General features: G+C 43.9%; 1 protein-coding gene across 1 annotated transcript in view; it reads right to left on the minus strand.

Annotated features, from left to right (window-relative positions):
* Positions 1-14,558: 14,558 nt before the first annotated feature.
* Positions 14,559-19,608, minus strand: part of smc2 (structural maintenance of chromosomes 2) — a 65,418-nt gene continuing 60,368 nt past the window's right edge. The window contains exons 24-25 of the mRNA XM_084318065.1: positions 15,632-15,779; positions 14,559-14,922 (exon numbers count right to left, since the gene is read on the minus strand). Of these exons, the coding sequence (XP_084174191.1) occupies positions 14,764-14,922; positions 15,632-15,779 (307 nt within the window). The 3' untranslated portion in view covers positions 14,559-14,763. The remainder of the gene's footprint in view (positions 14,923-15,631; positions 15,780-19,608) is intronic.

Below are 19,608 nucleotides of genomic sequence, written 5' to 3' on the forward strand. Positions count from 1 at the left end.
CCACCTGCCGGCCAAATCCTCCCCCCTGACGACCTTTCCATCACAGTCGAGAATGCAGCTGTGACCGCGTCCTCGACGACCAGTTGAACTTCTCTGCTCACATCGCAGCGACAACCAGAACCTGCAGATTCCTCCTGAGCAACGTCAGAAGGATCCGCCCCTTCCTGACAAAAGAAGCCACCCAACTCCTCGTCCAATCAACAGTCATCTCCCGCCTCGACTACTGCAACGCACTGCTCGCTGGCCTCCCGGCCGCGTCTATGCCAAATACAACGGCGTTCGGTTTCCGCGTAGCCGTTTTGCGCTCTGATTGGCCGAGCGCGCGCATGCGCCGCGACAAGCCTCTCTGCCCCCCCGCGGACATAATAAGCATATAAGCAGTGCTTACTAACGTTATTAGTTACGCTATTTCTGACCGAATTAGTCATTCATTTGTAAATATAAAGACATATTCATAATCCAACATATGTGTAAAGAAACGACATATTCCGATTGGAAGGACTCCCATCTCCTCCTTCCTGCTTGTGTCACACAGGGCTGAGCTGTGCCGTGGTGCCGCCCCCTCGCGTGGCTTTGCTCTCACTCTCGAGTGAGGAGGAGCGGCAGACCGCTGGTTCTCCAACATACAGCGGCAGCAGAGGCTTGTCGCGGCTCATGCGCATGCGTGCGCTCGGCCAATCAGAGCGCAAAATGGCTACGCGGAAACCGAACGGCGTTGTATTTGGCATAGACGCCTCCCGGCCACTGCCACTAAGCCTCTTCAACTCATTCAGAACGCAGCGGCCCGCCTGATCGCAAACCTACCGAAGTCGGCCCATGTCACCCCACTTCTTAGGGACCTGCACTGGCTCCTCATTGCTGCACAAATCCATTTCAAGGCTGTTACAAAGGGTCAGATTAAACCGAATATATATATTTATTGCATGATATCCCTTGTATAATATTTGTATATCGTTTGATATCCCTTGTATATTATTTGTATATATACAAATATACACGGAATATCCCTTTACCTGTGCACAAACCTGTTATCCCAAAGGGGAACCTGCCAGTACCCTTTGCAGAGATCAAGAGTGCTAATGAAGCTGGCGCCTCCTAGCCTCTCCACCAGATCATCGATCCTGGGCATGGGGTACAAATCAAATTTACTCACCCCATTGATCTTCCGAAAGTCCAAACAAAACCTCAGGGTGCCATCCTTCTTTGGGACCAAGATGACTGGGCTGCTCCACTCACTGGAGGAGGGCTCAATCACCCCCAGTTCCCTCATCATTTCCAACTCCTTCCTCAGCACCGGTAACAAACGTTCTGGCACCCTATAGACTGGCTGACGAAGGGGCTTAGTCTCCTTCAAAGTGATGTGGTGGTGCACCATGTCCGTGCGCCCCGGAGTCTCCATGAAGAGATGGAGGGGCAAGATCCGAAGGAGCTCTTCTCTCCTTCCTGCTGAAAGGTGGTCCATGTCCAGCTTCTTCCCCTCCTCCCGACCGGGTAGGTACTGCTCCATGGGTTCCTCCTCTTCCTCCACTGCCTGGATGAAGAACGAGTGCGGTACAGGTGTCACAGAGACTGGGCGGGGGTGCCATTTCTTGAGCATGTTTATATGGAAAAGTAATATTCGCTCTCCTATTGGACAGCGACCCCCAGGCGCCAACGACCAAGCCCCCAACGGCAAGTTCAAAGGCAACTCCGGGCATGTCGCAACATGCCCAGAGTCTGCGCAGTAATACGAGACAGAACTGAGGTTGGCACTAGATATTCACCTTACGTATAAATACGGCGCAGGTGTAAACAGCAGCACTTCGTACCAGTCTTACCAAACCCTTAATGCCTTCACCACGCATACAACGTGCAGTGAAGTGAGCAACCTTGCATCTAAATAGAGCATTGAGAACCGCGTGCGAATAGAATGCTAAAGTGTCAGAGTTTAACGCAGTAACGTTGAGTTCGACTTAATCTAATGTGAAGTAATAGTCGATAATTTATAGTGTATCGTGCGGCTACAGTTCTTCAGTGACCAGCATTACCATCGGTTCGTCGTGTATTTAGCTAGTGCACTTATCCAGGCTGTGCGGCCTAAATCCGTGCCCACACCCGAGGAGTCCTAGGCGAGAACCGTTGGATATGTACACCGGAGAACCTACACCGGCGACTGCAGAACCATTTCTGGTTGGATTATATTGCTTTGGGACCGTGACCACTGGAGAAGAGAACCGTCGATCCCACTGTCGTTTGGGATTTACCCCCGTGAGGATCATCACTCGGGCCCGCCTCTAGGAAGAGGCTGGCTAGCTGTCGTCAATGCTATTCGAGCATCTTGGATTACAACTGCTGCTTTGTCTGCTGATCAAGGGAGTATATGCACCGGCTCCTGTATCTGGAGCCTCGTTATTCCTTGTTGACCCAGACTTTGTACCCGAACATTCCTCTACCCCTACCCCCTTTATGTGTCAATGCCGTATTCTTGTGTGGGTGTTCACCATATATATTCATGTACTGTATGGCCAGTAATTAAAGTACATAACTAGTAGTGGTTTAATATATCACAATCTTTAATACAGTCAGGGTATTGTAACCCCTCAGTTACAAAGGCCCTCGACCTAGCATACCATGCGGCAAAGGGAACCGCTCCTGCCTACCTCCGGTCAATGGTCTCTAACTACACACCCTCAAGACCCCTACGCTCTGCATCTTCTGGCCGCCTCAGACCTACTCCTATCCAAGCTCCGGGAGGGTCATCAAAGAGAAGTCGCCTATTCTCAGTCCTTGCCCCACAATGGTGGAATGAACTACCCACCCCAGTTAGGACAGACGAAACCCGTCCAATCTTTCGCCGTCGACTAAAGACGCACTTCTTCAACCATTATCTGAATAAAAAAAAATATATATATATATATATCTAACCCTAACTAACCTTACTGTCATGCACTTGTCCTAATAAACTAACCTACACTGTAGCACTCAACACTTTGATGAACATTGTTACTCAGCTGAAGAGTTGTGCCCTTCCTGATGACTTGTCGTACAGAACTTGTAAGTCGCTTTGGATAAAAGAGTCGGCTAAATGTAGGCACGGAAAGTGTTAATGATAACATGTTGAGCTTCATCAGAAGGCTGACATGGAATGTTACTCCTACCATTATAGTCCATGGGTCAGAACAGATTTCGGTACCACTCAAGCGGACAAAATGTTTTTACTATTCCTAATTAGTATTAACTCAAGTTTTAATAAGGCTCACATTATAACACTTCCCCCCCCCCTTTTTTAATAACTCTTTATTTTGGTTCATTTTTCACATCTTTCACATTTTACAACAACCTTTTCTTTTCTTTACAGTATGATGTTCCGTTTTTGCATAGCCAATCTACTAATTTTTCTAGAATAAGACAACCACCACCACAAGACAAACAAGACTCACAGGACAGGGCATTGGTATATGAGGGATAGCCGTTTTCGTTCTTGTTTGGTCTGGTCCGTTTATGGTCCCGACATTCATTTCCCAGTTATGTTAGCTGCCTCCCATACTCTACATTCTTCCCAACATTTAACATACAGTATAACATTTAACACTTTATTGAATTCGACCTCCAAGCGAGGGGGGAAACACCCGCTCCTCTTGGCATAAACCCCGTTGGTGTGCGAGGGAGAGCCCCTCTTTAAGGGGGGGCTCTGCGCTAAGGGTGTGTGACGAGGTGTCTATCCGAAACCCCTCCATCCCTTGGTCCAACGTGGGATGCTAAAGAAAACCTACGCTAATAGTAATAAGATGACCTTACCCCTCCCGGGCACTTAGTAAACATTGCCATGACCACAGAAACAAGAGGGGTCCTATGGTTTCTTTCTCATTGTTTTTTAAGGATGTGTGTACTCGCTGAGCCTCTCTCTCGCTCTCAGTGCAGCAGCCCCTCTGTCTGCCTGGTGCCGTCGGCTCGTCCCGTGTCTCGCGTTCCGAGGCGCCCGAGGCCCCGGTTCCCTCCTCGCCTCCTCCTTCCAGTACTTCTTTGAATCTTCATGTTTGAGTGTGGGGTCTGGAAGCGGGTTCCTTTTATCTTCAGTGCTTTTTTAATGCATGCTTCTCTCTGCACCAGCTCCTTGGTTGTATATTCGTGTTCCATACTCTTCTCGTGACTTGTCGGTAGGGCTGGGCGATATGGCCTAAATATGACATCACGATATTTTCTGACCTTTCGGCGATACACGATACGCATCACGATGTTTTTCTTTTTTTCCCCAAACAATTCATTATGAGGCTTACCAAGACAGTATTTGAGTTTGCAAGCTAACATTAAAGACAAAATAAAATACCCATGCATTTAGCATTTTTATATTATATATTAGATTTAGATTATTAGATTATATATTGCATATATTTAGCAATGAGATATTATATGATTTAGATATGAAATATGATGAATTGAAAATGGGGGACCCTGATGTAAACAAGACGAAAGTCTTTCTCTGGTCTGCATCCTCCAGTCCACTGTTGTTGTATTGAGCTGTACTGTATTGTACCCATGCTGAAATCTGTTAATAACGTTTTCATTCATTCAGACGGCAAACAGAATAATTTTTATTGACAGTCGAGTCTGCCAATTACGTCACACCGCTTGCACCCGCCCTGCTGTTCTTAGCACCAATCGGCAAGCGCGTATTCATTTTTTACTTCCGCCATTGGAGAGCTCAATGACAACAACAATGGTAGCGGTAGCTCCCCGCGGCCGACGTTTAGCTTTTAGCTCCGCAGGATGACTAAACGACTGGAGGCATAATGATTTTACTGCAACGGATGTTATAATAAAAGCCTTTCCATACATCTGTCTGATTGAAAACTTTATTAACAGACCGCAGAATGGGCACAACTGAGTCAGTACGGGTTGAGATATGAACGACTAATGCTTGCTATATCTAGGTCGACCTCGGACGTTGCTATGTAAATACGCTGATGTTATTGAACATGTAACTATATAACGTTAATGCCACAAAACGAATGCCTTTGTTATCATAAGTAGTAACTTTGATGCAGTAGTGTTGTAAGGTTTGGTTCTTTCCCCACCACGGGCTTCTTGAAGTACTGTGATGATTGGTCCGCTGCTCTCCCACTCGCTCTGTTCCTTTAAGCCTACTGGCTCCGTTTCCTTTAGTTTTCTGTTAATCATTGCATTCCCCTTATACACACGCTTCTTCCCTTAGACGTCGTTGATTGGTTCTCCCCCGTCCACACGCTTTTCAATCACATCCCTCAGCTGTCACTGCTTGTCAATTAAGCATTCCCGTATTATTTATACCCCGTTTCCCCATTCAAGTTTTGTTGGATCGTTTTGATATTTCAGTTGCATTCGCCGTTCCTGCTGCCTGCTGTTGTTTTCCCTGTGCTTTGCCTCCAGGATATTCAAGAAGCATTCCTCTTGGACACCCTTTCCCCGAGGCGACGCGCTCGCTCCATTCTGTTCCAACGCTCTTTACGCACAACGCCTGGGTGAGTTTTTTATGACTGTCTTTGATCCAATTCCGTTTTTCGTGTGTTATATAACACTGAAGATTTCCAGCTTTTTATCAGACAGTCACTCACCCAGCGTTTAGCCTTTTTTGGATTGTTTCATTGGGATAATATTTTGGCCTAACATCCCCCACTGTGTGTTTACACACCGAAGATATTATCACATTGGATTTGTATTTTGGGACTTCGCTCAGTGTTTATTTTGCACCGAAGATATCTATCACTTGGGATTGTGTTTGGAACGTTACTCACAGTGTGTATTTACACCGAAGATTCAGTCACTTGGATAACTCTGTTTTTCGGGTACAAGTCACCTTCTCCTGTTCACCTGCTCTGTTCCACCGGCACTCTGAGTTAACTCGCTCCCTCTCTCTCTCTCGGTCCCGCAACCACCTCGGAGATTCTGCCGAGAGAAGTCTGCAGAGCGGCTCTGACGTCAGCGTCTGCTTCCCCTGACTACCATCCCGGGAGAAGCTGCAGAGCAGCAACATTCATCCTTGCTTGTATTCCAGTCTTTGTTTGTACTCTTCCAAGTCTGTGCTGTTTATTTAGTCTTAATAAACAAGCCCTTGTTTTTGGCAACTCTGAATCCTACTCTCTTGTGTCGTTGCGTTTGGGGTCGGTGTCAAACCATAACAAGTGTGCTGTTCAAAAGTTTCAACGTGTGGACCAGATTGACGCGACACAATCCTCTTGGGCAAAACATCACGATATCCACGATACGTTTAAAAAGTGTATCGTTAATGAACTGTACCAGATATTTATATAATATCGTCATATCGCCCAGCCCTACTTGTCGGCACGTTGTCATCTTGCCACATTTTATTTAAGCTAGTGTGGTATATTCTTAATCAATATCTAAGGTTATTTACAGTACAATGAGGTTGTTATCTGGAAGGAGGAAAGAAGGTCATCAATGATTCAAATGGTCTTTCTCCACTGAGTGGAGAAAATAACTGTTTAGGCCAGGCAAAGAGGAACTATGGTTCAAACTCATTTATTTTGCCTCGGGGCTCAGAGTGAATTAGAAGGTTGCTTTTTCATACAAGGATTATTCAGAGTACATTAACACATGTTTGTACAAAGGATTAATAAGGTTTGCACATCAAACCCCAACATGTACATACAACAGTCATGTCAACATCAATGAAAATAGAGAATCTACTGAGCATTTTACACATGAGTAAACCTGGTTTTTAAGATAGGCATCTTTACATGTTACTCTAACCAACCATGGGTCCATGATTTACTCACATGAAAAGCAGCAAACAGCATTCTCTGGTGGGAGCGGTTGAGAGAGGACGCAGTACCCCCCTGTCGGGTTTCTGGCCTCCTGAATTAACACTGTGTTCGCTCTTAAATACTATAATTTCCACCAATCCTAGCACATTCTAATAATACGTTTGGTCCCATTAGGTTTATCTTCTGGGTGGCGGTCCTCCCCCCCCTGTTTTCCTGTTGGTGTCTTCTTCCAGTATGCCAACAGCGGGGGTCCTCAGGAGGCCCCCCCTCCTTTTGAGCTGTGGGGGCTTGATGAGTTTAAGCTTTTTAACACTAGAACCTTTTCTATATTTATGGTTTTAATGTAATGAGTTACATTTGTATTCAGCATTTAACCCATGTGGAGTTTATCTATATTTTAATACCAGATTTCCTATATTAAGTATCACAAGTCTGCTTTTTCCCAGACTAAATTTATAGTTCTAAGGTTTAGGTTTTAGCAAGCTTTACAACCAGAGTGAACTAGCATTATTACTTAAATATCCAGTTTGACATTTCTAAATGATATTCAAATATTATTTGATCTAATACCTCAGATAGATTACTATGATATAGTTATTATTCCAATATTGTTTTTCATTCTAATCTAGTAAACTGTAATTGCATTTGTCTTTAGCAAATCTGTGACCTCTGGTCTCTGTCAGCCAAGCTGTCTCTGCTACTATCTAAGGCGCTTGTTACACTGACTGTTTTTGTGCTCGTTTTTATACGTTTTTGAATACGTTTGCTGTCCCTTTTACACAGAAATGCGTTTTTTGGCGGATACGTTGTGGCCCTACTGAAAACGCTAAATTGTGTTTTCCGTTTTGGAGTAGCGCCAAAACTCGCCGACAACAGTCGTGTAATTTGCACGGAGCCGTTGTTGCGAAAACGCCCATGCGCAGTAGATACCATCTGCGTGCCCTTCCGGTGACAACAGAGTGTGTGTGTGTTTGGGACAGAGCTGTCCCAAATAGCTGCAGCTACCATGTGTTGTCAAGTTATTGTTATAAGGACCCCAGTCCAAGCTACAACAGTCTGCATTCCCTTAACAATTGTTTGTATTGAGCCGTATTGTATTGTACCCATTATGCAATATGTTAAATAAAGTTTACATCCATTCATTCTGCTAGCATTACCGATTGCATGAGCACTTCCACTGGCTAACATGAGCTAGCGTTAGCTATCGGACCCTGTTAGCTCAAAGCTCCTCTTTCAACTTAACAAGCATTAAACAAAATGGCCCAGTCATCTATTCACCTTTGTTTAATACACACGGCGTTGTCTCTAATGTTATCTAGCTACTGATAGCTCCCGATATCATCAGTTTGGTGCTGGCTAACTAGCGTGAGCTAACATTAGCCTCTAGCCACAATGCTATACTGTTATAATGGCATATTCCATCCACGTTAGCATGCAGCTAACAATGTAGCTAACAACGTCACAATCTTTTTTGAGACTAAACTATCCGCTCTTGGTGGTCACTTGTGTTGATGTTAGTTTTGTTTCTCAACAAATGAGAGGCAGAACACAGTGAATGTATCCGTTTTGTTTATTGCACTTTTATTACACTTTGCTGAAAAAGAAGTGCTGCATTGGGTAAATAGGCAAAGATGGTGGCGCCCGCCTTGTTGACATTTTCTTTGCAGGAAGTGTATTGGCACATTCAAGTTCTGATTGGTTGAAAATTGCCTTCATGTTCGCCACCTACTGCTTTGGCAGTGTACTACATCACTGTGCTCAGGTGACAAAAACGAAAGTGTGACTGGCGTCCCGCTACGTTGCCACGAAACTCATCTGACAATGAAAGGAAAATTAAACGAAAGTCTAACCGCAGCCTGAGGTGTGACAGGGTGAGCAGCTTTAAGTACCTGGGGGTCCACATCTCAGAGGATCTGACATGGTCAACATACATACATAGACACAGTAGTAAAGAAGGCGAAACAGCGCCTCTACCACCTGAGACAGTTAAGGACGTTCAGAGTATCGGGGAAGATACTCCAGTCCTTCTACTCAGGAGCTGTAGAGAGCATCTTGACCGGAAACATCACTGCCTGGTATGGAAACAGCACGGCACAGGACAAGAAGGCCCTACAGAGAGTGGTGCGCTCAGCCGAGCGTACCACGGGTATTGCACTACCTCCCCTGCAGGTTCTATACAACAAGAGGTGCAAATCCAGAGCCTGCAGAATAATGAAAGACCCCCACCACCCCAATAACAGCCTGTTTCAGCTGCTGAGGTCAGGCAGACGCCTGCGAACCCCAGTTACTAGGACAGAGAGGCTTAGGCTCAGCTTCTTCCCCCAGGCCATCAGTCTTGAACAATGAACACCACAGAACACTGAACTATCCACACATAAGCACACATGAGCACACACACGACACGCACGCTGTGCACGCTCACACACTAGCAGTCACTTTAACATGAGCGGGCACACACTCATGCCGCACACACCCACACTTATTTAAGGCCACTTTAAATTAGTATTAGCAACAGTAACAGTGTATTGCACTACCAAAGCTACCTAGCATGTCCTATATGCTCTGTAAATAAATATGTACAGATACCGAGATGTCACACCATGTTACCGGTTATTGCACAGTGTTTTTGTATTGGATTCTATTATATGTTGTACCACTGTATTCTATTATATGTTGTACCACTGATATGCACATCGTTGCGGGCAAGACCACCCGCATTTTATTGTATACTCGTATGCCGTGACAAATAAAACTCTTGACTTGACCTTTAGTATTTGTTCTGGCGCTGAGTACATCTGTTAGAGTGGGGGGTTTTATTGACTATCTCCTGAATACAGTTCCACAACAGTGGGGGGTCAAACAGTTTCTGTCACACTAGTATCAGCTCCTTTTCTTTAGCACTGAAAATCCATTTTGCTGTTAAAAAGGTACACCTCCTTTTGCATTTATGGCTTTCTAATATTCACACATTAGTTATGAAATTCACAGTCAATGTTACCACACTAGCGACCACGTTAGCTTCGATGTCGAACTCCTCTGTGGTCTCGTTTGAGTTTTTAAAAGTTTTCCCTTTTTCGGTCCTTCCCTTTCCTTCTTCCACTCATCTACCTTTTGATTTAGATATTTGTGTTCATTGAATTCTTGAAGTGGAATAATTATATTCCGCCCGGGAGAGCGGTCTTCTATGCCCGCTAACGGCATACCGGAAGTCAACACTTCCCCCCCCTTTTAATTCCAACATGTCATCCTAAATGTCAAATAACCCAGACACAATCACAATGGTGCCTTTAACCTGCGTGCCCTCAAAACATATACCAGTAGTGTATTAGGTGTAGCTGGGTAGCGTAGAGGTCTAAGCACACGCCTACCACTGCAGAGACTTTGGGTTTGAATCCAGCTGTCAGCGTTACCTCCGGCTTGGTCAGTCATCCCTACGAACACAATTGGCAGTGTTCACGGGTGGGAAGCCGGTGGGGTATGAGCCCTGGTCGCTGCAAACAGCAACTACTGTTCGGTCGGGGCGCCTGTTCAGCAGGGAGGGGATCTGGGGGAAATAGCGTGAACCTCCGCACTCGTTAAGTTCTCCCAGTGAAACTCCTCGCTGTCAGGTGAAGCGAAGCGGCTGGCGACTCCACATGTATCGGAGGAGGCATATGGTAGTCTACACCCTCCACAGACTGTCAGTGGGGCTGTAGTATAATCACAATCTCTCTTGACTTACTTGACTTAAGCCTTTGCACTCCCTGCGGAGCATAGGCCACTGACGATTTCTTTCCATGTTGCATGGTTTTTGGCCTCCAGAATCTCTCTTACTGTATGAAAAAGGAAAATATTCATACATTCAAAGATAAATTGAATTTGCAAAAGTCATTGTTGTGTAAAAAGAAAATTCTTTTTTTGCACTTGTTTTTCAGTGAGACGGGCATAGGAAGGAGGGAAACAGCTTAAAGCAGAACGGAAGAGGAGGAAGTGCCTCGCTGAAGTTTTGCAAAACAAACAAGATAGTAGCAAAAACAGTGTGACACAAACATTCAAGGTTATATACACTTAAATGGGAAGTTCATCAGTTTCTTCTGATGTCAAAAGTAACTTAATCAATCCAAAACAGGTACCGAAAACTTGTTTTTCAGTTGTCCCATCGGGCGAGAGGGAGACACCACAAGTCTGAGTCCAGAAGTCAGAAGGGCATAGGAAGGAGGGAAACAGCTTAAAGCAGAATGGAAGAGGAGGAAGTGCCTCTATTAGCAGGCTACCTCGCTGACGTTTTGCAAAACAAACGAGATAGTAGCAAAAACAGTGTAGTGACACAAACATTCAAGGTTATATACACTTAAATGAGAAGTTCATCAGCATCTCAAATATTGGCTGGTCTGCTCTTTTGTAGCAGGCAACTCTGAAGTTGACTCGCTGTACATGTCGGATGACAGACCTTGGGAGGAGGCAGGTGTTCAAGGTCTACTTTGGATCTGGATATGCCCATCAACCTCCAAGAACTCATGCATTACCCTCTCTCGCCTCATGCACTTGGCTCTCCCGATGGCTTTTTTGCCAAGACAAACAATGATGATCCTCCTCTACCAGCATGACCAACCTCTCTATTAACCTCTATATACTGATGATCCTCCTCTACCAGCATGACCAACCTCTATACTGATGATCCTCCTCTACCATGTCAGCATGACCAACCTCTATATACTGATGATCCTCCTCTACCATGTCAGCATGACCAACCTCTCCATATACTGATGATCCTCCTACCAGCATGACCAACCTCTATATACACTGATGATCCTCCTCTACCAGCATGACCAACCTCTCTATATACTGATGATCCTCCTCTACCAGCATGACCAACCTCTATATACTGATGATCCTCCTCTACCATGTCAGCATGACCAACCTCTATATACTGATGATCCTCCTCTACCATGTCAGCATGACCAACCTCTATATACTGATGATCCTCCTCTACCATGTCAGCATGACCAACCTCTATATACTGATGATCCTCCTCTACCATGTCAGCATGACCAACCTCTATATATACTGATGATCCTCCTCTACCATGTCAGCATGACCAACCTCTATATACTGATGATCCTCCTCTACCATGTCAGCATGACCAACCTCTATATATACTGATGATCCTCCTCTACCATGTCAGCATGACCAACCTCTATATACTGATGATCCTCCTCTACCATGTCAGCATGACCAACCTCTATATACTGATGATCCTCCTCTACCATGTCAGCATGACCAACCTCTATATACTGATGATCCTCCTCTACCATGTCAGCATGACCAACCTCTATATACTGATGATCCTCCTCTACCATGTCAGCATGACCAACCTCTATATATACTGATGATCCTCCTCTACCATGTCAGCATGACCAACCTCTATATACTGATGATCCTCCTCTACCATGTCAGCATGACCAACCTCTATATATACTGATGATCCTCCTCTACCATGTCAGCAGGATCAACCTCTATATATACTGATGATCCTCCTCTACCATGACAGCATGACCAACCTCTATATATACTGATGATCCTCCTCTACCATGTCAGCATGACCAACCTCTCCATATACTGATGATCCTTCTCTACCATGTCAGCATGACCAACCTCTATATATACCGATGATCCTCCTCTACCATGTCAGCATGACCAACCTCTCCATATACTGATGATCCTCCTCTACCATGCCAGCAGGATCAACCTCTCCATATATCTCGACCACGGCACTGGCATGCATCGCAAGCTGATAAATGTGTCTGAACTGGCTGAGTCTCTGGGCCCTGAGTACTGCAGCACTCTGCTGGGATACTATGTATTTTCTGGGGAAGACTGTACCAGCGCCTTCAAAGGCAAGGGAAAGGTGAATCCCTTGAAGAAGTTGCAGAAGAACCCTAAGTTCCAGAAGGCTTTCAGTCAGCTTGGTGCATTATGGCTGGTGACAGATGAGCTCCAACAGGAGATGGAGTCCTTCACATGCATTATGGATGGCCATGGTCGGATGAAGTCAGTTGATGCTGTGCGGGCCAAGATGCTGCAGAAAATGGTGGGTCTTGATAAAGTCCTGGATGCAAAATCCAAAGTAGACCTTGAACGCCTGCCTCCTCCCATGGTCTGTCTCATCCCACATGTACAGCGAGTCAACTTCAGAGTTGCCTGCTACAAAAGAGCAGACCAGCCAATATTTGAGATGACCAAACCCTATGATCAGGATATGGGCTGGGAGAAGATAATGGATGAGGGGGTGTTAGAGCCTGTCTGGACGATTGGACCCATCCTCCCTCCTTCTCTTGTTGAGGTACTGGCCCAGAAAGCGGAGTCAGAAGAGCAAGAAGCTCTTAATAAGGAGGCCGATTATGCAAAACATAAAGTGGATGATGAGGATGGAGATTGGAGAGATGGACTTTGACGATCTCTTTGATGATGATGATTAGTAGTTTAGGTTTTAATGTTGTGCCAACAGAGAAGATGTACTGTAATAGTACTTTGTTTGAACCTTAACAAAACATATTTCACTGGATTTCAAATTGTATAGGAAAATGTGTTAATTTGTCTATGTAGGACGAATTAGTCTTTTCACATTAGTCACATTACTTTTGGCCTCGTTTACACAAAATCTACAATATTTAGGGCATAACAGCATGATACAATCTTTATTAACATTGTATTTCCAATATTAACCTCAAATTGATCTCATCTGATGGACTACATTTGAGTAAAGTAGGAAAATAGAGATGTGATCTAAACATTTTCAGCTTTTTTAGCATTTTCTTGTCCTGAAATAGAATCAAGATGTGTTTGAATCTTAAAAACAACAATTTTACTGAGTTCTTTGGGTCAATATTGTTTGGGGAAATGTTTTAATTTGTCTCTATATGTTGTTGACTTCAAAAGTTATGCTGTTTTCTTTTTCAGGTTTTCGTTCAGGATAGGTGTAATAAAGGGTTAAAAAGAAACCACATGGGACATAATCTTAAAATAGACACTTCAAGGATTAAGAAAAAACAGGTGGCGAAAAAAATCCAGACCATGTAGGTGGACCTATGTTTCCATCTGTACTTTCCATTGGATTCCTGGTGTCAAAATGATGTGGGGAAAAAGTGTGTTCATCTGTCTTTGTAGGTTGTCTGCTTCAGGAATTATGAAAATCTGTGTTTTTCGCCATTCGCATGGACATCAATTCAAGACTGCCAACAAACAAACCCCATGAGACATTAGTTGACCATGGCAACATGAAGAAATCTTCAAACTTTTCCATATCAAGGGCCCTAAAATTTTAATGCATTAGGCTGCAGACACCCCAACTGAACAGATGCTGCTCGTATGAATCCAGGTCGTCTTCACTGTAGGTAGGGATATGTTAGGCAGTGGTTCCCAAACTTTTTTGGCTGTGCACCCCCTGTCACCTATTTTATCTCTTCCCACGGTGACTATGGACAGGGAATTTCTTTATTTAATTAAAATGTTCACGACAACATGGATGCATGTACTCTGCCAGCATGTTTAATATCCATAATACTAAAGGTTTTACTAAGATTTTTATGAAATTTTATTGTAAAAAAAAACCTAAAAAACACCATTAGCCTTTTCATGTCACGCACCACCGAGAGGGCGCTCGCTCTAGAGTGCTAGAGTGGTTTGGGAACCACTGTGTTAGAGAATGAAATCCATGATCAGAATAATAATTTTGACAGTACATTCATTCATTTGGCTCATAGTGAATGAAATAAGTGATATTAAACCACTACCAATTTTGCAGGTGACCCCAAAATCAATACACGTATTGTATGTATAAGTAACTTTATTTAAAAACATAATTATATAGAAACATTATTTGCATATAAAAACTATTACGTCTCACAATAGGCAAGAGTAACATGAAGAGATTAAAACATTAAAAGATGGGATAGAACCCGAGTGATTATTTATTAACACATCACACATGGATAAACGCACGGACAGAAAACAAAAAGACGAGACAAACTGAAAATAATAGGAGCTACTTGTTCCTCTTATCTTTGGGACCTTTCTGCGGGAGAATGTAGTCATTCTGGCTGAGGGCCGTGCGGGACACTGTGGACATGCCGTCCACAAACTTGGTCTTGTACAGAACATTAGCATTGGTGAACATGCCATCCTTCAGGGACACCACCACAAACTAGAGAGAGGGAGACAGACAGAGACAGAGAGAGAAGCATGGTAGGTTACAACACAGAAAACCAATGAACCAGCAGTAGACTCCATTATTTATTTATTTTATCCACTTTTTCTCCTTATTTTTCTATTTTTGTCCCATCCCAATTTCGCTTCACCAATTCTCCCTTCAATTCTCCCCTCCCCTGTCTCGAACGCTGCTAGACTATGCCTCCCACTGGTCGGCTGCAGTGAGGAGGACCAAGCCTTGCATCACGTGTCCCCTCCGGTACACGAGGCAGCCGTCGCATCTTTTCACCTGAACAGCGCGATCTTTCAGTGGCGAGGAGTAACACGTGGGAGGCTCACGCTGCCCCCGATACTTCCCGATTCTGCTGTACAGGTGCACCAACCGACCTGTAGGAGTCGCTGTCCACAACGTCCAATCCCCACCCACCGGCTTTCCCACCCCTAACACTGCCAATTGTGTTAGTATGACGGCCGGCCAAGCCGGAAGCAACGCCGAGAGCTGGGCACGAACCAGTAGACTCCATTATTTGAGGTTGTTTTTTTATAGAGTTGACACCAAAAACTCGGTTCAAAACCCTGCCCTCTTGATCCTACAACCGCAACGGTCACTTCCTTCGAGGTGTGGCCTATAGGGAAAGCAACGGCTGTGATGGGAGGATCAAGAAAAGAGGGGCGGGGTTTGAGATGGGTCCATGTTGCTGCACCTGCGAGTGTCTGAAGTGAGTGCGCAGCATCTGTCCGATGTTCTGTGTGTGAGACAGATCCAGAGCGGCGTCCACCTCGTCCAGGATGTAGATGGGAGCCGGTTTAAACAGCAGCATGGCCAGGATCAGCGACAGGGCAACCAGAGACCTGTGGAGCACACGGGTTAGCATGATCCAACAACAGACACACACACAGGTTAGCATGATCCAACAACAGACACACACACAGGTTAGCATGATCCAACAACAGACCAACACACAGGTTAGAATGATCCAACAACAGACCAACACACGGGTTAGCATGATCCAACAACAGACAAACACACAGGTTAGCATGATCCAACAACAGACCAACACACAGGTTAGCATGATCCAACAACAGACCAACACACGGGTTAGCATGATCCAACAACAGACAAACACACAGGTTAGCATGATCCAACAAACACAGGTTAGCATTAGGGATGGGTACCGAATTCTGTACTTTTGAGGTACCTAACCGAAACACGTCGGTATTACCGAGTATCGATTCAAGTGAGATACCGAAACGAAAACTTTTCTTTTTTTACTATTTTTTTTACCTTTTTTCTTTTCATGTCAACATTCACACACACAATATATGCTTACCTAGGATTTGACTTGATTCAACAACGCAGCAGTTGGAGCAATGGCAAGCCGAAAACGGTCGAAATTGTAGTTATTTGAAGTTTGGATTTTTTTTTTTACAACTGAGTTAGGTAAATTAATTTTTTTTAGACTAAAGTACCGAAAAAGGGTACCGTTGGGTACCGGTATCGATTCACAGGTACCGGTACCGTATCGGTTCAAATGTGAAAGGTACCTTTCCCTAGTTAGCATGATCCAACAAACACAGGTTAGCATTATCCAACAACAGACAAACACACAGGTTAGCATTATCCAACAACCACAGGGCCCTATTCCTCGTACCTGGTTCAACTAAGTCGATCAAAAGTCCCATTATCCAGATTCAATTAACCCGATGTTTGAATCCGCGCTTTCCCTGTTCCTCGAACGCTGATTCAGTCTCGTTAATTCGAACCAGACTTGATACTCAGGATAATTGCGCGCGGCCGCTTCAGTTGAAAAGACAGCAGGTGTAGATCGCAGAAATCCTGATCTCTTCTAACGGCATTGATTGATTGTTTTAAAACTTTATTAACAGATTGCAGGCGGCTCAATAGCCTCGCCGACAAGTTAAATGCATAATCTATAGGCTAATTTTAAATCCCTCATTACCCCAATCAATCAGATTATATTTCTTTAAACGTTCCTGCTGGCAGTAGGTTTATGCATTGAATAATCAAATGAGATCTTGCTAGCGAAAATAATTAGTTCAACTGTTTCAGAATAAGGATACGGCTCTCTTATCTATTGATTGATGTATGGTGGATATTTTACTTATCTGCACTGTGGTGTGACGGTTTGTGCTTTTGCCTTTCACGCAGACGGCCCGTGTTCGAATCCCCCTCCTTCTAGTCTTTTTCTTCTTTTTGCAATGTAAATACTTTGGTGCACGTTTAGAGCTATATAAAGAATGACATCCTCAATGCATGTAGATTTATAATATTTTAACTTAAAACTAGGCTACTTTTGCGTATAATCATTAATATTATATTCCAAAAAAAATTAATTCGAAACGCGGGGTTTCGAACTCGGGTCGCCCAGTTGACAGGATTAAGTTGGACCACTGTGCCAGACGGGATATATCCATTGTGTATCCATTAATGGACAAGAGACCCGTGTTTCGAATATTTTTCTTTTGAATGAAGTTTTATCTCTTTATTCTCAAATGCATTAATGTGACGTCAACGGCTCATTCAATTTCTCAAATCCGTCAAACAGCGCATCTCATCAGACATTTTAATCCCAGTTACAATATCACAATAACGTGTGAGTGATGATACAATTCAACAATCCTCAGAGTCCTCGTAATTCATAATCCACAAAAACCACAATCCACGCATAGACACTTCAATTTTATGCTTGAATGAAACACAATCCGGGCGCTCCGTTAAGCAAATCTACAGCGGAGAATATATGAAACTAATCAGAGCCAAACGGCCGATAGGTTTCATTCATTAAAAATATCCCCGCGGGATTCACATTTGCAATGCGCCTGCAGCGTGTATCGCACTCCGAGCGCCGTATATGACGTGCATTATTTTATTTAGGACAAAGTAAATCTATAGGCTGAATATGATTTATTATCAGCATTTAGTTCTATTATTATACATTTCAAAAGCCCCCTCTAGGAAAACGAAACATAATTCAGAATGGTATAATGCAGATCTACACTGTGAGAATCATTTCAGGAAGCAAGCTGGCTTTTCTTTGCGGGGGCGTGGCCATGGTTAATCCAGCTAACTGAACTTAACCCTGCTCTCGACCAGGCTCAAACTTTTTGATCTGTTGTCATGGTGATTTAGACAATCGAGCGTCGGGGAACAGAAAGGTCCGGCTTAAGTCAGGCTATGCTGGAAATTATCCGGCTAACTCAGTTAGCCAGGTACGGGGAACGGGACTCTGGTTAGCATTATCCAACAACAGACAAACACACAGGTTAGCATTATCCAACAACCACAGGTTAGCATTATCCAACAACAGACAAACACACAGGTTAGCATTATCCAACAACAGACAAACACACAGGTTAGCATTATCCAACAACCAACAAACACACAGTTTGCATTATCCAACAAACACAGGTTAGCATGATCCAACAACCACAGGTTAGCATGATCCAACAAGCGACAAACACACAGGTTATCATGATCCAACCAACTGACAAACACACAGGTTATCATGATCCAACAAGCGACAAGACTACAGACTTTGAAGTCAATTAGATTAAAGGAAGTCATGTTAAATCCGGCATTTTCTAACCCAATATTCATTGGAAATTGTTGTGCCTTCAAACTTTCAAAGCATAACATTTATTTAATATGGACATATAATTCATTATGAATATATATTTATACCTATTTTGTACGCAGCCTGTGATTTAGAGCCACCACCCACAAAGAACTACAGTGGTTTGAGTCAAATAATCATGAGTTTGCAATAATTGTTCTGCCTATTTTTTTTACAGAGAAATATATATATATATATTTTTTTTGTATCCACTTTTTCTCCCATTTTCTTTTTCTCCCATCCCAATTTCGTATCATCCAATTCAACCCTCCCCTGTCACGAACGCTGTTTCTTGCCTCCCACAAGCCGGCTGCAATGTGGACTAAGTCATACATAGCACAAGTCCCCTCCGGTAATTGAGGTAACAGCAGTCGCATCTTTTCACCTGCGCAGCTCGATCTCTCAGTGGCGAGGAGTAACGCGTGGGAGGCTCACGCTGCCCCCGACACTTCCTGATTCTACTGCGCAGGCGCACCAACCGACCTGTAGGAGTCACTGTCCACAACGCCCGATCCCCACCCATCAGTTTCCCACCCCCTAATACGGCCAATGTGTATTAGTATGAACGACCAGCTAAACTGAAAGCAATGTGGAGCGCTGGGCTCGAACAGGCAAGCCCAGCGTCTCAGTCATTCGTGGCGAGCGCCTTGCCCACTTACGCCACGTAGCCGCCCAATATATATATATATTTTTATAGTAAGGTCTTAACACTGCACTGAACAGGTGCCTTCCACCCTATTATAATCAACTGATATAGCGAGGAATGGACCCAACAGATCATCAATATTAGGGATGCACAGATATGAAAATTTGCCGCCGATACCGATTGTTCAACTACCGATACCGATATTTGTGGCAAAAAATAATAATAAAAGATTTATATATAAAAAAAATTGTAATACTTTTTTTTTGGTGTGAAACTACTGTATATTTGTATGTCTCTAAATGTTTTGATGAATTGAAAATGGAGGACCCTTATGTAAAAAAGCCGAAAGTCTTTTCTAGTCTTCATCCTCCAGTCCACTGTTGTTGTATTGAGCTGTACT

The sequence above is a fragment of the Notolepis coatsorum genome (assembly GCF_963971535.1).
Source record: "Notolepis coatsorum genome assembly, chromosome: 7".
Classification (NCBI taxonomy): domain Eukaryota; kingdom Metazoa; phylum Chordata; class Actinopteri; order Aulopiformes; family Paralepididae; genus Notolepis; species Notolepis coatsorum.